General features: G+C 38.0%; 1 protein-coding gene across 4 annotated transcripts in view; it reads left to right on the plus strand.

Moving 5' to 3' along the window:
* Positions 1-16,668, plus strand: part of DPY19L1 (dpy-19 like C-mannosyltransferase 1) — a 106,976-nt gene extending 90,308 nt beyond the window's left edge. For 3 of the 4 annotated variants that reach the window (XM_055293440.2, XM_055293443.2, XM_055293442.2), the window contains exons 17-22: positions 2,666-2,690; positions 3,415-3,534; positions 4,967-5,141; positions 5,912-6,011; positions 7,165-7,290; positions 13,832-16,668. In XM_055293440.2, coding sequence (XP_055149415.1) covers positions 2,666-2,690; positions 3,415-3,534; positions 4,967-5,141; positions 5,912-6,011; positions 7,165-7,290; positions 13,832-13,988 — 703 coding nt within the window. In that variant the 3' untranslated portion in view covers positions 13,989-16,668. The remainder of the gene's footprint in view (positions 1-2,665; positions 2,691-3,414; positions 3,535-4,966; positions 5,142-5,911; positions 6,012-7,164; positions 7,291-13,831) is intronic. The other variant, XR_008660145.2, reaches the window with a different exon arrangement.
* Positions 16,669-17,869: the final 1,201 nt, after the last annotated feature.

Below are 17,869 nucleotides of genomic sequence, written 5' to 3' on the forward strand. Positions count from 1 at the left end.
TCACTTTTTACAGAAAATAAATTTCAGGTGAAGCAGAGAATTATCTATAGAAAAAAGCTAAAACCCCAGAATTAACCAAGAGGGTATGTTTATAACCTGAGAGTTAGAGAGGCCTATAGCATGCTTGGTATTTTCCACCATCACACCCTTTATCTTACTCTCTTACCATTTGTCACTCTTTGTACTTAAATGTTGATGTCTGACCTGTATCTCCTGAAGGGAGCAATCATTTTTGTTCAACAGTTTATATACAGTGCCTGCAAGATAGTAAAGAATAGTAGTTCAATGAGTGAGTATTTACATATGACTAATGAACATGAGAAGGTAGTCTTGATCCTATGGTAAAGACATTTAGATTAAAGTGAAGACCTTTTCACTTCTTATATTTCTAAAAATTAATAGTATATCCAATGCTTGCAGGAGTGGGAGGTAGTAGATGGGAGGGAAGTTTGGCAATACACAGTAAAACATATAGTGGGTCTGTCCTTTAGCCCTGTAGGTTCCACCAGTGCAAGTGTACCCTCTAGAGATGCTCACAGAAATACAGAGATGATGGAGAGAAATGCCTTTTGTAGTATCGTGTGTTATGTGAGAAATGGAAACATCCAAAATATCTACTATGATACAATCATAGAGTGGAATGTTAGGCCATCTTTATGGAAATAGGTCCAGTATACATTATTGAATTTTAAAAATTGCCAATGTGTGTGTGTATAGGATAATTATACTTCTGTTTAAAATTTAGAGGTTTTTATGTGTTTGTGCATAGAAGTGATCTGGAAAGATAAATCCTGTAATTATTAAGAGTGTGGGATTAGAGGATGGAGTGAAGGTAGTTTTAACTCTACTTTTATTCTTTTGTGGGATTTTGGGGGGAGAAGGATTGTCGAATGTGTATGTATCTATATTTTCTTTTTTTTAGTTTTTCTTTTTTTTGAGACAGAGACTTGCTCTGTCACCGAGGCTGGAGGAGTGCAGTGGCAGGATCTCGGCTCACTGCAACCTCCGCCTCCTGGATTCAGGCGATTCGTCTGCCTCAGGCTCCTGAACAGCTAAGACTACAGGCAACCACCACCATGCCCAGCTAATTTCTGTATTTTTAGTAGAGACAGGGGTTTCACCATATTGGCCAGGCTGCTCTTGAACTTGTGACCTCGTGATCTGCCTGCCTTAGCCTCCCAAAGTGCTGGGATTATAGGCATGAGCCACTGCGCCTGGCCCTATATTTTCTTTTATAATTTGAATATACACACCCTTGTATTATTCCCTTACCTCCAAGTCTCTGCCAACATAATGGTAAATTATTGCACATACTCCTGAGAAAATCCTTGTTCTCATTTAGAAACAATTTACTGTAACATATACAGGTATATGTTTATACCTGTAACATTTGAGTTGAGGGCTAAGAGGGAAAGAAGAACGTTCTGGTTTACAATGCCAAAATTTTTCTTCATTTGAGGTGAAATTATTTTTGCAGAGCTCAGGAAGAAGCTACAAAGTTTCAGCTGTAGTACGCAACTCTGGAAGAGGAAGGTGGAACTTTTCACAGAAACAAAGCTGTCCCTTCAAGAGTAATAACTCACCTATAGAAATAATGATAGGAAACCATTGAGCTTCATGGGGTTTTCAGTTCAAATAGGATCAGAGCTCTTTTTTGGAAGAGGAGTGGCATGTTGACATTTTATTTTGCATAACTACCAAAGCCAGTGTAAAAAGGAGAAGAGTAGGACATAAATTTTAACTATCAAAGACATGAATGCCAATATTCTCTTTACTCAAAGACCCAGGAAGTAAAGTGGGATAGAGGCAGCATGATGTAGTAAAAAGTATATTGGCTCTGAAGTCAGGCAGAATATAGTCCTGGCTGCCACTTACTAGCTCTGTGATTCCTTTCCTTGGCTGTAAATTGGGGTAATGAATGGTTGTAGGATTAGAGTTAATGGAATGTACTAAGCATATTAACATTGTGAGTACTCAACAAATGGTAACTGATAGTTTTTACTTGGTGTGAAAGAAGAATAAAGAAAGAACTGTTTCATCTCCTTCACTAGCCCCTTGTGTGTCCTGAGTTTGCTAATATATCAGTCTTTTTGAGGCTAGATTCTCAGATTATATGCTACCTGGATTAACAGTTTATTGATACACTTGTTCATTCATTAAAAATGTTGAACTCTAAGTGCCAGGTATTACTCTAGGTCTTGGGAACATATCAGTGCTTAAGAAAGAGAAGGTGTGCGTTGTCAACTCACACGTTTCTGTCTCTGACCCAGACTTCTCCCTTGAACTCAGATTTACACATATAAGCACCTATTTGTTATCTCTACTTGGTTGCCTAGTGAAAATCTCAAAGGTTTTTTTCATTCCATGCTTTGCTAGGGTATCACCAGTGAGGGAGCTGGGACACCACAGTGTGCCTTTGTTGTCCTAATAAATACCCATGTAGTCAAATAGGATATAATACAATATGATCATTCTTCATAAATTTTCTTAAAAGAGTATAGCACCAGTTTTGGCATGTGACTTTTAGTTATTTTGATTTGCCTCTGTGTGTCCTGAGAGAATGTTATAGAAGTTGTAAAATTCCTATTTGCAAGATGAAAATGCAAATGTATGAAGTAAGTGCTTCAATAATGAATTGATAGCAATATATTTTTTTCTGTTCCAGAAAACAGCAGTTTGATCATGGAGAGGTAAAGACTTAATATCATTATAATTTTACTTATCTTAAAGTTGCATGCATTTGGACTTTCCTTTCTAGTTCCAGTTTCTAACTTTGTTGGCAATTGTCAGCAATCATCTTGAAAACAGCCTGTTATGTGTTTTTATGAGAATGCTACATGCATATTCACTGACCATTCATTCGTTAAAATTAACTAGGAAACTCATTTGTTCTGCTCTGATCATCTTTACGCTAATGGCAGTTGATTTCTGGAGCCCATTTAGACATACATGTGAGGTGTCTATTGCATGATTGGAAATCACTTTCCTCACTGCTCATCTTGCTTGAGGCCTCAGAGATGTGATTGGTTACTGCTCCCCTCTCCTAGTGGTCCAGTCTGGTTTTGAGGGCAGTTCCAAAATGGAGCCCTCAGATCTTGAGGCAGCAGTCATTTCTGTCTTTTCTTGGTCTGATGGTAGCATCAAGGTAGATTAAAAAATGTGGGCTTTATTAACCACAGGTTTGACTCTGAGAATCACAGAAACACTTGCCTTAATGACTTTATAATTGTAGCCTTCCACTAAAATGGAACAGTTTGAAAGTGAATTTTAAGAATTGTTTTAGAAATTTCAGAAACCAAAGTAGTAGTATTTTTTGTTACTAAGGAGAACATACCCCTTTCTGCATATTGCTAGCTTAGTATTCTTAAACTTCACAAACAGTAGGAGTAAAAAACATTTTCTTCTTTCTTTCAGCTGGTTTACCATGCATTGCAATTGTTAGCATATACGGCCCTTGGTATTTTAATTATGAGACTAAAACTCTTCTTGACACCACACATGTGTGTTATGGCATCACTGATCTGCTCAAGACAGGTAATATGTTATGTTGGAGTATAGCTACTATGATAATTTTAGCCTTTATTATTGAGTGGCCCTAAAATAATGAATTACAAAGTCTTTTAAGTGATTATAGTTAAAGCTCTTCATGGTTTTGTACTTATCTTTCTTAAAGGGTAAGGGCCAAAGCTGATCATTTTTTATCTTTCTAAAGATTTAAAATAGTTGTTGGTGTACAACAAATACCGATTTAGTACAGACTGAGTTCATGAGTGATTACTGCAGGTGCTGACAGAAAGCAGAGCTTAATTGTACAAATAATAACCTTTTTTGTTTTGACATTCATATCACAAATAATTCTAACAATTTCAAAATTATATATTCTTTTTTTAGTATCAAACTTAACTTTTTTTTTTCATTTGGTTCACATTTGTGTGCACATTCTTGACTTGTGCTTTTTAAAATTTAGTTTAAGCCTTCCTTGGCGGTTTGCTGCTTATTTTTCCTGGATAACTGCCTCCTTGTTCTGTATTCACAGATTTATGCTTCTCCCTAGTGTCACCTTTCCATCAGTCAACCAGCCTAGGTACAACAGCAGCACCTCCCTTAAATGTAGCAGATAGTCACTAAGCACCTACACTGTGCACTCTAGGAATAGAGGAGAGAGTAGTGGACAGAAAAGTCAAAAGCCAGTGTTTATAAGCCCTCAAGAAACTTGAAATCTAGCTCTGTAGACACGTAGAGAAAGATCAAGAGAACAAAGTGTTGTTGTGGAGTGTGGACTATTTGCATGTGGAAAAAATTAGCCAGCCTTGAGGTTCCCAATCAGAATGTTGTATTATGTTAGAAAGGCACTACTTTCCACCTTTCTGACCCCTTCAGGCAGGCACAGGAAAGGAGGCTGGTTGGAAGCCTTTAATCTTGAGTCTTATCCCACAGCATGACTGATGATATAGGTTGGTGCAAAAGTAATTGTGGATTTTGTCATTAAAAATAGCAAAACCTGCAATTACTTTTGCACCAACCTAATAGAAAGTGTCACCCAGGGCAGGTTTTGCAAGTGTGGGGTTCCTGCTGGTCACACAGGACCTCGCATTTAGAAGGACCCTGAACTTGGTTGAATGTTTGCTGCTGCTGTTTTGAACGTCTTAATAATTTTTTAACAGGAGACCCCACATTTTTGTTTTGCACTGGGCCTTGTAAATTGGTTGTGCCTTTACTTGAATCTGGGAGTAGAGAAAGCAGATTGAGCAAAGAGCTTCCTACATTGTGTTCCACTTATATGAGGCTGATGGTAGAATTCTTTTGATCCCAAAGATTATTATTTTGGGGCTTTTTCTTTAGGATAATTAATCCTTTATTTGGGACTCTAGCAGAGGCCACATTCTTCTCTGGGAAGAAGTTTTGCATAACAGATGCATACTACTTTATACTAACAATTACCAATGTATTCTTAATTTGGTTTCAGCTATTTGGATGGCTCTTTTGCAAAGTACATCCTGGTGCTGTTGTTTTTGCTATATTAGCAGCAATGTCAATACAAGGTTCAGCAAATCTGCAAACCCAGTGGAATATTGTAGGGGAGTTCAGCAATTTGCCGCAAGAAGAACTTATAGAATGGATCAAATATAGTACTAAACCAGGTAAAAAAAAAAAAAAAAATCATATTATTTAACTGTTTTTCCCACAATTTTATATACCACTGCAAACTTTTAAACCCTAGTTGTTTCCACTGATCTCACTCTTTCTAAGCAATGTTGCTTTTAGAATATCTAAAACAAAGGAGGTATCAATCCTGTTTAAATGGTTTACAGGGGAAACATTATACATATGTTCCTAGTAATTTATTCTGCCATTTTTTATAGATTTTAATTTTTTCAAAATTTATTCACAGTCATAAATGCCACATTTAAAATAATTTTTACTGTGCTTATTTTCTTAATGTATTTTTAATATTAGTCCTTCACATTCCTTCTTGAAATAGACTCATGGAATGTGACATTTTATTCATGTGTGTGGAAAGGGAGACTTTGTTGTCATCTGAGTATCAAATGATTGAATACTAAATCATCTTCCAGAACTCCTTGTTACTATAAAGCTTTCCTAGTCCATTTGATACTTCTTTTTTAGATTCAGGAAAGATTTCTAAGATTTTTCTTTAAAGAAAGAAAGAAATCTTTAATGATGAGATGATGAAGCTCTATTTTCCAAGGAAAATAGTTTACCCAGGCCTGGCTGCCAACTGCTACTTTATCAGCCATATGACTTCATTCTAGTTCTGCCATTGAATCTTGAAGTCATGAACCTGCTGGACCTCTGCTCTGTTACCTGTGAAATAATTGATTTAAACTTGAAGGAGACCCCTTCTCACCCTCAGTGAGTGTCTTCCTGAGACCTTCCTCTTCCTTTCCAGATGCAGTGTTTGCAGGTGCCATGCCCACGATGGCAAGTGTTAAGCTCTCTGCGCTTCGACCCATTGTGAATCATCCACATTATGAAGACGCAGGCTTGAGGTCAGTGCACAGTCTCGCATCATCAAAACAAACCTCCCATGCAAACAGACAGTGAGTGGAGGACACCAGCAAAGTAATGAGGAATGTTCCAAAAGGATATGATGAACTGAGGCTTATCGAGTCAGGGAGCAGAAAGCTGAAATAAGACTGCTAAGCTCTAAACAAATCCGTTAAGGCTTCACAGGGCAGGAAAGCGACAACTTTGGGGGCTGTCTTCTCTACCAGGCAGAAAAAAGAAGTCATACTATCGCACTTTCCCACAGGTTAACAGGGCTCTAAAATGTCCAAGTCCTTTTCATCCTGTAACTCCCTGGAGAGTTTAGCTTAGAGTGTTTATTAAGTTTTCTCATAGGTGATTTTTCTTGAGTTTGGAGAAGTCATTTGAAATAGAATCCCATTCAAAGAGGAGTTTATTCTGGTTTTCACCAGTATAGCCTGTTAGAATGATCTTGGGTGTTTTATGTTTTTTTAGATTTTTTTGAGACTTTAAAAAATAATTTAGAGACATGTTGTCTAAATTTTTTTTTAATTTAATTTTTTATGCAGTTTCTAAGGCAGGTGAAGCTATTCATTTTCAAAGTGATTAGGTGAATCTTATTAGCATCTTCTTTTGCATAACAATGGCATGTACATTCACAAATAAGCTTTTTCATTAAAAAATCAATCTCATCAAGCTAATTTCCAGACCAATTTTGTCAAATAAGTTTAGTTTTTCTTAAATCTAGAAATAAAACGAAGAACCATTTAATGTGAATTATTGTTGATATCAAATTTGGGACTGTTGCAGCTTCAGAGTAGTCCTATAGTTGTGTTTGTTGTAGTTCATCCCTGTTCACACACAGGGTACCTTACTCTTACATGTGATAGAGTAGTGAAGAATTTAAGACAAATAAATAAGTGAACAAACACAAAGAGACCAAGTTTGGAAATGTAGGGGTGTATTAAAGGTCACCCTCTTCTCCCACGACTTGTCCTCCTTCTGCCTTCTGCTTTTGACCTCACTGATGCCCCTTAGCGGGAACTTCCATGGGGAATTTCCTCCTGACTGGATTATTCTTCATTGTCTTCTAGTCTAATTCAGTGCTTTCTTCCAAATGTGTTATTGTATCGTTTTAGTCTTGAAAATTTTATGCCCAATTATTTTTCTTTAAAGAGCCAGAACGAAAATAGTATACTCAATGTATAGTCGGAAAGCAGCCGAAGAAGTGAAGCGAGAACTGATAAAGTTAAAAGTGAACTATTACATTCTAGAAGAGTCATGGTGTGTAAGAAGATCCAAGTGAGTATCAACACAGTTAACATTTTATAATCGTAAGACACGAAGGTTAATTCAAGCACATGGCACATGCTTTGCTGGTGGCGGGGGTGTGTATGTAACATAAAATATACATGGAAAAACTTTTTCTCTCTTTTTTTTTTTTTTTTTTAAACAGGCTCTCACTCTGTGGCCCAGGCTGGAGAGCAGTGGCATGATCTGGGCTCACTGCAGCCTCCGCTTAATTTTTGTATTTTTAGTGGAGATGGGGTTTTGCATGTTGGCCAGGCTGGTCTCAGACTCCTGGCCTCAAGTGCTACTCCTGCCTTGGCCCCCCAAAGTGCTGGGACTACAGGCGTGAGCCACCACGCCTGGCCTGAAAAAACTTTTTAGATAATGATTTGGAGACTTTGTTTTCTAGTCTTTATAAATATCTTTTTTTTTAAATAATGATTTCTATGTGTATACTACCTTAAAGAGATTTTATTGGCACTAGTTGATAATCTCCCAAATTGTTCATATTTGCTTTTGATGTTTTAAAAGAAACTTTTATTTAAAGTTGGATGTATTTTCTTTCAAAAGACTTTCAGGGTCTGAAACCAAGTAATGGGGAGTCTCTTTTGGTGAAGTCAGGCAGCTGAGCACCAGGGGCCGCATTATCCTTACCGGGTCTCTGTGCTACACCATGTCCTGTCAATGGATGGGATACCCTGTCAGCATCAACTCAGAATGAAACTTTTATTTCCTAGTGTTTCATGTCTTATTTGAATGGGAAAATAACTCTACTGTGACCCACATTCTCTTGGGTTTATAAAGTTTCTATTTCCACAGAGTTGTTTACTAAGCTGAGTATAGCTCCAAGTGACAGTAAGATCTTCAAAGCAGATGTGAATCTAAAGCTATCTAGAAATGTGGCACATAAGTGACTGGACAGCACGTGACAGTAGCTTGCTTTAAAAGTACCAAAACATTCACTTCATGAAGAACACAGTACAGGAACAATTTTATCAGAAATAAACACTATTTTATGGAATAATAATATTTTTTAAATTCTTACTACTCTGTAACTAACCAAAAGTGTTCAAGAGATTGCTATATTTGTGGCTTGATCATACTTGCCCACCATATATTTCAGTGACACATATGGTATTAAGACAACATTGTTAAATATTGAGTGGTGAGTGAAAAATAGTTCTGTGACATAGTATCTACAGCTTTGTTCACAAGGAAACTAAAATAATTGTTGATTGTAGAATGATTTTCCTATGAATGTGTGCCATGTGGTTTGAATTCAGTTAGGATTTATAGAAGATGTTATTTTGTAATAATTCAGAAAATGTTTTAAGCGTTTGTGGATATATATATGAAATTCATATACTCACCTTTCACATTGTTATATAAATTTAGGACAGAAAAGTTCTAAGCATCTCATGACGATCTTATCAGGAAATTACATGAAATGAATGGTAGGCTGACATTTGCAATAGGAAGAACTCAGTTCTTAGCATAGCTTTCTACCAGAATGAGGATCTTCTTTATTTCTGTGGGCTTCACTCTCTTGAAACAACTGTAAGTTACTGGAACATAAAAATAATTTTCATAACCTTTTTTCTCCAAACTAACAGTGAGCCTTAATTCGAGAGTTCATTTTTTTTCCTAGACCCCTACATAGAGTTTGAATATGTGAAGGTTGCAGAGGCTTTGTGCCGTAAAGTGTTGGGAGAGCTCCCTGGATTTGCATAGCTTTAACAGTCTCATGTTTGGGTAGGCAGAGCACTGTTTTACCCACACAAGAAAGGATATGAAGGCAAATTTAGGAAATATGGCAATAAACTTTGCACACTAAACAAAATCAGCAGACATTAAACTGACTTGAGGTCACTTATGAGCACTCAGACTGAGAATTGGGGTGCAGAAGAGGGTGTGCTGGATTTCCCCATCTGGACCCTGACTTGCCATTTATTGTGTCTGTCACAGCAGGAGTTGAGTGGGAGGAAGCTATTAAAATGACTCTCTCATCTGTTTTCCCCAGTCATTAAAACAACACTCTCCATCTAGTACAAGATCTAAGCCAGGCCGATGACACACTGTCAGGAAACCTTGGACAGGTCCACTCTGCTTCAACCTTGACACAAAACAAAAGCTGTGCTTTCTGTCCCAACAGGGAAGCAAATGGGGAGTTCAGATAGGAGAGGAAAGTGAAGAATGACTAATATTTATCTAGTGTTTACATTTAGAGTAGGAGGTTTCTTGACAAAGCTTTCTGCCAGGTTTGGGACCTTCTTATTTCCTTGGCCTTCACTCTCCATTTCAGTTATGATCAGCCTGAAACCGCTGTAGATTGCTGGGTTGTGAAAGTATGTTGGAATGGGGGAAGCAGATGGGGAACTCAGATAGGAGAGGAAGAGGAAGAGGGACTAATATTTATCTAGTGCTTAATCTGTGCCTGGCAATTGGTGAACACTATGTTTAAATGATCTCATTTACAAGTGGCTTAATTGTATGGCTTGATTATTCCTTAAATATTTGACACTGTGTTTAAATATAAACACTCAAATCTATTTGCATGCAAGTTGTAGATTAGTTTTTAATTAACTACAGTTCTCTGCTTTCTTTACTCCAATAATACAGTTGACATAGAATACATGTATTTAGAAGGAAATTATTCAGATTTCCACTAATGCTATTTGCAGATGGCTGGCCTGGGGAAACCTTGGGAAACTCAGATGAGGACTAAATAGTGTTGCACAAGGCAAACAGAGCTCTCCAAGACAGCTGTTTGCCCTCTTTTTCCTAAAAGCTGTTGAACTCAGGAAAACTATGGGGCATTCTCTACTTTCTGTGTGTCTCACTCTCTGCCACCATGGGCCCTCAGTGTTGTAACAGTTCAGCCTTGACGTGTATGAGAAAATTAAAAGGTAGAAAACCCATGCCCAGCCATATGATCATAGGTGTTCCATGTCAGTAGAAACCAGTGTCAGCAAGGATGTGCAAAAAGTGTGCACTTGAACCCTCTTCATGGGAACACTCATTGGCAAAACATTTCTAGGGGATAGTTTGATGAAGGGAAGGTAAGAAAAAAATTGTGCAGTCCTTTGTCAGAGTGATAATGTTGCTTCTAGAGCAGGGGTCTCCAAGCCCCTGGCCATGGACCAGTACTGGTCTGTGGCCTGTTAGGAACCCAGCCTCACAGCAGGAGGTAAGCAAAGGGTGAGCAAGCGTTACAGCCTGAGCTCTGGCTCCTGACAGATCAGTGGCAGCATTAGATTCTCATAGGAGTATGAACCCTATTGTGAACTGCACATGCGAGGGATCTAGGGTACATGCTCCTTATGAGAATCTAATGCCTGATGATCTGAGGTGAAACAATTTCATCCGAAAACCATAGCCCCCACCCTCCAGTCCATGGAAAAATTGTCTTGCACGAAACCAGTCCCTGGTGCCAAAAAGATTGGGGACTGCTGCTCTAGAGGTTTAGTTTGCAGAAGGGAGCTCTGCACAAGACTGCTTGTAGCTGCATTGCTTTATAATGGCAAAATGGGAAACAAAGTATCTGTCTGTAAAGAATTGGTTAAATAATACATATGAGAACTAGCAGCTTTTAGAAACAATAGAGTAGATCTTTATGCACTGAGATGGAAAAATGGTGCCACATTTTATTGTTCAGTATAGAGTCCCAGAATAATTCCATTTTTGTAAAAACAACTCAAGAGCATCTGTCAGAGTTTTCCAGAGGGACAGAACTAATAGGATAGATGTGGCCAGGCGCGGTGGCTTACGCCTGTAATCCCAGCACTTTGGGAGGCTGAGGTGGGCAGATCACGAGGTCAGGAGATTGAGACCATCTTGGCTAACATGGTGAAACCTTATCTCTACTAAAAATACAAAAAATTAGCTGGGTGTGGTGATGGGCACCTGTAATCCCAGCTACTCAGGAGGCAGAGGCAGGAGAATGGCGTGAACCTGGGAGGCGGAGCTTGCAGTGAGCCGAGATCACGCCACTGCACTCCAGCCTGGGTGACAGAGGGAGACTCCATCTCAAAAAAAAAAAAAAAGGATACTTGTATATATGAAAGGGAGTTTATTAAGGAGTACTGACTCACATGATCACAAGGTGAGGCCCCACAATAGGCCATCTGCAAGCTGAGGAACGAGGAAGCCAGTCCGAGTCCCAAAACCTCAAAAGTAGGGAAGCTGACAGTGCAGCCTTCAATCTGTGGCTGAAGGCCCAAGGCCCCCTGGCAAACCACTGATGTAGACCCAAGAGTCCAAAAACTGAAGAACTTGGAGTCTGATGTTCAAGGGCAGGAAACATCCAGCACAGGAGAAAGATGGAGGCCAGAAGACTCAGCCAGTCTAGTCCTTCCACATTCTTTTGCCTGCTTTTATTCTAGCCATGCTGGCAGCTGATTAGATGGTACCCACACAGATTGAGGGTGGGTCGACCTCTCCCAGTCCACTGACTCAAATGTTAATCTCCCTTGACAACACCCTCACAGACACACCCAGAAACAATACTTTGATCCTTCAATCCAATCAAGTTGACACTCAATACTAACCATCGCAGCGTCTATGTATATAATGATATCCGTGTCTATATGTGTGTCTGACATTGGATAAGAAAAGATCCAGCAGATAGCAAATACTGTGTGTTCTCACTTATAAGTGGGAACTAAGCTACCAGGATGTGAAGCATAAGAATGATATGGACTGTGGGGACTCAGGGGAAGCGAGGAGTGGGGTGAGGGATAAAAGACTACACACTGGGTACACTTTACACTGCTCTGGTTATGGGTGCACCAAAATCTCAGTAACTGCCACTGAAGAACTTATCCATGTAACCAAAAACCGCCTGTTTCCCAAAAGCTATTGAAATAATTTTTTTTAAAAAAAGTTCCAGCAGGATATATGCTGGATTGTTTATAGAAGTCACCTCTGAGAAATGCTATTGGAGATGATGGTGACTTTCATTTCTTAAAATGTATGTAGGTCTATATTTTGATACTTTTATAATGACTGATTATTATAAATTAAAGATGTTATTTAAAAAGGGAAAATGATGTACATCCCTGCAACAGTGTTTGCCTCATGGAGGAGAGTGAGGGAGGGACTGCTACTAAACGTAAGAGGGACTTGGGAATTTTTTTTTCTCTTATTTAAAAATAAAAAGGGAAGCAATTATGACAAAACATGAGCAGTTGTCAATTCTCTATAATTTTCCCATATGTTTTTCTGTTTTTTAAAATTCCTCAAAAGGTAGATAGCAGCATCTAACAGTTATATCTATAAAACTGTTCTTGATTTAAAATAAATGGTACTGTTATTTTGAAGGACTTATTTAGGCAAATGTCATATGATGCCAATTTTACTTATTCTATTCTTTATAAAAATATATTGCTTTTGAGATTTCAGTGTTTAAGATGTATGCTCAACACTACCAGAATTTCTTTAAATTGATTCATTCTAGAATATCGACTGTCCAATTTAAGATGTTTTGACCTACTGATTTTTTGACTTTATGACAGTGTTAAAGCCATATGCATTCAGTAGAAAGTATACTTCAAATACCCATACAACCATTCTGTTTTTCAGTGTCAGTACAGCATTCAATAAATTACATGAGATATTCAATGTTTTGTTGTAAAATAGCATTTGCATTAGATGATTTTGTCCAACTGTAAGCTAATATAAGTATTCGTAGCATGTTTAAGGTAGGCTAGGCTTAGCCGTGATGTTGGGTAGATTAGGTGTATTAAATGCATTTTCAACTTATGATGGGTTTATTGGAATATACCCCATTGTAAGTTGAGGAGCATCTATACAATTAATGCAGCTTCCCTGTGAACTAAGCATATTTGTTCATTATAATTTTTTAAATCAATGTCATATGTTTTTCTGTGTGAATGGTGCTAGATACCTGATCTCTCATTAATCCTGTCAAAATGTTCAAAATAGTTTTTCTTAAAACTATGATTAAACATGAAAAAATTTTAAAGTGGTTTAAAGGTATTAAAATATAAACATTTGAATAATGCTAAAAAATGAGAAAAATACACTTACCATTAATTTTTTTAAAACCAAGAATAAGTACTTGATAAGCAACTAAATGAGTAAACAGTACTTATTTGACAGAAAATGTGGGGAAGAGGAAAAGAGAGAGATCAAGAGAGAGAGGGAGAGAGAGAGTGTTTATTTGTCATGGGTGTTTATTTCCCCATTTTACAAATGTGAAAACTAAGACCAAGGGAAGCTACCTGCCCAGAACCACATTCTTGATAAGTAGCTGAGGCAGAGTTTAACTGAGGTGTCTCTTTCCCCAACACCTGCATATATGTATCTGCAGGTCTGTTTCTTTCCTTATAGTCACCTTTGCTGTATTGACCTTGTCCTAAGGTGAGTCACAGCAGCTTATAAAAACATAAATAGCTATATAACAGGATTGTTTAAAAACTAAAGTAATTTAAGTGGAAAAAAGGAAATGAGGTCAGGAATATAAGAAGTGCTCTGCTTTCTCTGCAGTTATATAATGCACATTGATTTTTAACATGTACATTCATTTTTCTAGGCCTGGTTGCAGTATGCCTGAAATTTGGGATGTAGAAGATCCTGTCAATGCTGGGAAAACTCCCTTATGTAACCTCTTGGTGAAGGATTCCAAACCTCACTTCACCACTGTATTCCAGAACAGTGTTTACAAAGTCCTGGAAGTTGTAAAAGAATGACTGCTACATGAACCGCTGCCTACGGAGAACTACATCAGTAATGGTTTTAATGTTTTGCTAAGTTATGTGTTGTTCATATCCCCAAAACTTTTATAGGTAACTGTTTTCAAATAGAAAACGTTTTATTTGGTCAATTTGAATGTCATTCTAATTATAAAAATGACTTACACCTTTATCAATTGGTTACTATTTCAATGCACCCTTTAAAATTTGCTATGCAAATGAGTATATGCTTGGACTTGACTTCAATATTTGTGCTAAAGTGAGCAAAGCTACCTGTATAAAGAAAACACAATGGGTTGTGACAAGGATGACATGAAAATACAGGACAATTCTGACAATGTAGGGGCTGATTTTATAGTGTAAGAACTATTAATGCCCCTTGCTTCTTTTTTCTGCCTCTTGCTCTTGTCTTTTGGACATTTCAGTGATGATTGTAAGTTCTTCGGTCATGTCAGCCCCTGTCATCAGCTTGAGTTACAGTAGATGGGGCAGACATGGAGTGTTTGCTATGTAGAACTGTCTGTCTGTTTTACTTCCTTGTGCTCTTTTTGTTCTCTGTTCTCTTGTTAATGAAGCTTTTCCTGCCCATTATTAATCCAAACTCTTGGACCTTGTGGTTAGGAAATTCCCTTAACTTCCAGCCATGTGGCATTATGATGTCTCTTTCTCTCTCTCTTCCTCTCTCTCTTGATCTCTCTCTTCTCCTCTTCCCCACATTTTCTGTCAAATAAGTACTGTTTACTCATTTAGTTGCTTATCAAGTACTTATTCTTGGTTTTAAAAAAATTAATGGTAAGTGTATTTTTCTCATTTTTTAGCATTATTCAAATGTTTATATTTTAATACCTTTAAACCACTTTAAAATTTTTTCATGTTTAATCATAGTTTTAAGAAAAACTATTTTGAACAACCCCAAATATAGTGCATCTAGAAACTAATGTATATTTGAGTAGACATCATTTATAGTGGAACAGTAAACTGTAGTACATGGTAATTTTTCTTTTACTATTAAGATACAATAAAACATGACTAATTTTGCTGTCAAAAACGTAAAGAATAATGATAAATGGAGTTTCTATATTTTACTTTTAAGATTGCCTGTCTTTAATAAGACAAAGCCTTAAGCCTTATGTTATAATTTTGGTTCTAAAAACCATCATTGCAGTATAAGGAATGAGTATATTTTGTCCTCCTCTTTAGTTTTTTTCTTCCTATTTATTTTTGTTTTGAAAAATTTCTACACCTTCTTTGAATTCCTTGTATGAATTTTTGTTTCTTAGAAGTTAATTTGTGTGAAATGAGATTCTTCAAAACGATGAAACCTCATAGCTCTGAGAAAAGGTTTTAGGGTTTTAAATTCTAAGCAAACCGTGACTATGGCTGACTGACTACACATTTAATTATACTGCTTCTCTTTCTTAACCACGGGCAGATTAACCTCATTGTGGATTGTCCTTGAGACCTCAGTCCTCAGGCATGGTTTCTGGTGCCCACTCCTGGAAGCCACTGTTCCCTTTCTACCTTCTTACCAGAGCCCAAGGGCAGGCCTGGTCCCGGGGAAGCAGCAGCTTGGTGACATGAGTCAGCTGCAAAGGCTGAGGAGTGTGCCCTCAGAGAAGCACCGCCCCCAAGCCCTGCCCCAGTGCCCAGAGCTGAAGCTCCCAGGGATGCTCCTTCCCTGGAGGCGGCCCAGGAGAGGGACTCTGGCAGTGTTCTTCAGATTTGTGGCCACTGTTTCTCATTTGCTGGTTGACTGTTTTTATTTCTTAGGCTTTTGCTAGTTTTAGAAAATGGGAAGCAGCCCATGATTTGTGGATTAAAAGCAACATTTGAGCGATGATGCACAACAGTCCAGGAAAATGGGCAGTCGACACTTGAGGCTGAGGATGGGAGTCGACATGGACAGGGAGAGGGAGGTGCGTTCTGCTTATCTGTGATTGTTTCTCACCTGAGTGTGGCTGTGTACATCCAGCAGTTACAATTTTTAAAAATTATAGTTTTACATTTATTTTGTATTTTTCTCACCCCCAGTAATTTCCTTCCAAATAAGTTCACATGTAATAAGTCTAAATTCTGTATAGGAAAAAAGCATTAAAAATACTATTATAACTTATTCATTTGCTGGGAACCATTAAAAGTAGTATAAATTAGCTTTTTCCAGAAGGATCCTTTTGTAGCAGTGTTTATGAATGTAACCCCCAGCAAAATATGGCTATATATTAGGGGAGCCAGTTCGGAGCAGAGACCTGAAGGTCCCTGCTCACAGCACCAGCGCTGTGGAGCATCCGCACCTTTGATGGCAATGCAGATTGGTAGCAGGTTCCATAGGCATGACAAAACAGTATTAAAGCTCAGTGTTTTGCATATTTTTAGCATTTAAAAATATTTTTGCTTTAGTGTGAGGAAAGTAAGGATGGGCAAAGAGGCAATCAAAATAGCTATCGCTATGACATTTTCAAAAACAAAGTTGGGGCTGTATTTCTTTAAAAAGATAAGCCTCTAAAAATGCTTGGCAAAAAAAAAATAGTGTTAAAATAGGCCAGTGATATTAATGAGAAAATGAAAGTTTGTATCAGGAATAAAGTGATACTGCATAGGAGTATTGTATTTTTATGAATTTTATGCCAGTTGTTTACATGTACTATATATGTTAAATAAAAAAAATCATGAGAAATGAGGGAAGTGTTTTTCTTGATTGTTATTTTCATTTCCACCTTGATTGTGAAATGGTATGGTGTCATCAGCCGAACACACACCCAGGCAAGAAAGCACTATATTCCAGTGACAGATAAAGAGCCCAGGACTTCTCTGGGTATGTTTACACACAGGAGGGCATATAGGTGTTTCTAATTAAGTGTCTTTATGCCCCTTGACTTTTGCTTTTGATACTCATGCTGAATTTATTTATTTCTGTTTCCAGATGACTAGACGTTCACTTTGCAAATAATTGTTGTGACTCTATGTTTGCTCCAGACACAGAGCTTTTATTGTCACCCAAAGATGCCTATGGGAACCAAAAGAATCAAGCTGAACCAAGATTTCTGCCAGAATCAATTTCCTCAAGCCAGAAGGTTTTATCATTCACAGTCTGTGCAAAGGATTTTTTTTTTTTTTTAAAGAAAAACAGACTCTTTTATTGATTTCTCCCTTTACCCTGCCTCTCCTTGCCCCTTATTTTGCCCTGACTTTGAGATCTCACCTGCATGGAAAAGGATTGGAGGGCATTCCTACTTTCGGGGGCACTATGTGACTCCATCTCTCAGCTCTGACTCAGGACCTTTTGCTTGGCCCTAAGCAGAGGTGTGGGAGGCTGGGGCTCTCTGATGCCCACACAAGGTCATTGGGAGGTTGACCAAAGGATACCAAGCAGATTGCTGCCCCAAAATATGACTCCCTTGCCTATCCAGGTGTCTATAAACCCATCATTAGAAAGACAGTCTTTAAGACTCATTTCCAGTACTTTCTGAAAAAGAAAGCAAATTCCCCTGAAGGCATAACATACTAAGCCCCTCTCAATCAGCAGTAGAGAGAGGCTGGGCCAGTGGAAAGGTCAAAGTCATGAGCCAGGTGCACCCGGCTTCTAATTCTAGCTTGGCCATTTACTATCTGAAATCCTAAACTTCTGCGAGCCTCAGTTTCCTCATCGGAAAGCATGGAATCAATACTACTGAGCTTGCAGGGTTGTTGTGAGAGGCAGCGACAAGAAACCCAATGCAAAGCCCAGCACTCACATCAAAGGGATCCTATACATAGACACCATGATTTTCAACATCTTTGTGGAAAGTCTCCCTTCTTAAGGAGGCTGGATGGAGAAGGCACAGTGTTCTTCTTAATAGACAACCACTTTGATGTGGGTCTAATGTTAGGGAATGATGTCA

Source organism: Symphalangus syndactylus, chromosome 9 (assembly GCF_028878055.3).
Source record: "Symphalangus syndactylus isolate Jambi chromosome 9, NHGRI_mSymSyn1-v2.1_pri, whole genome shotgun sequence".
Classification (NCBI taxonomy): Eukaryota; Metazoa; Chordata; class Mammalia; order Primates; family Hylobatidae; genus Symphalangus; species Symphalangus syndactylus.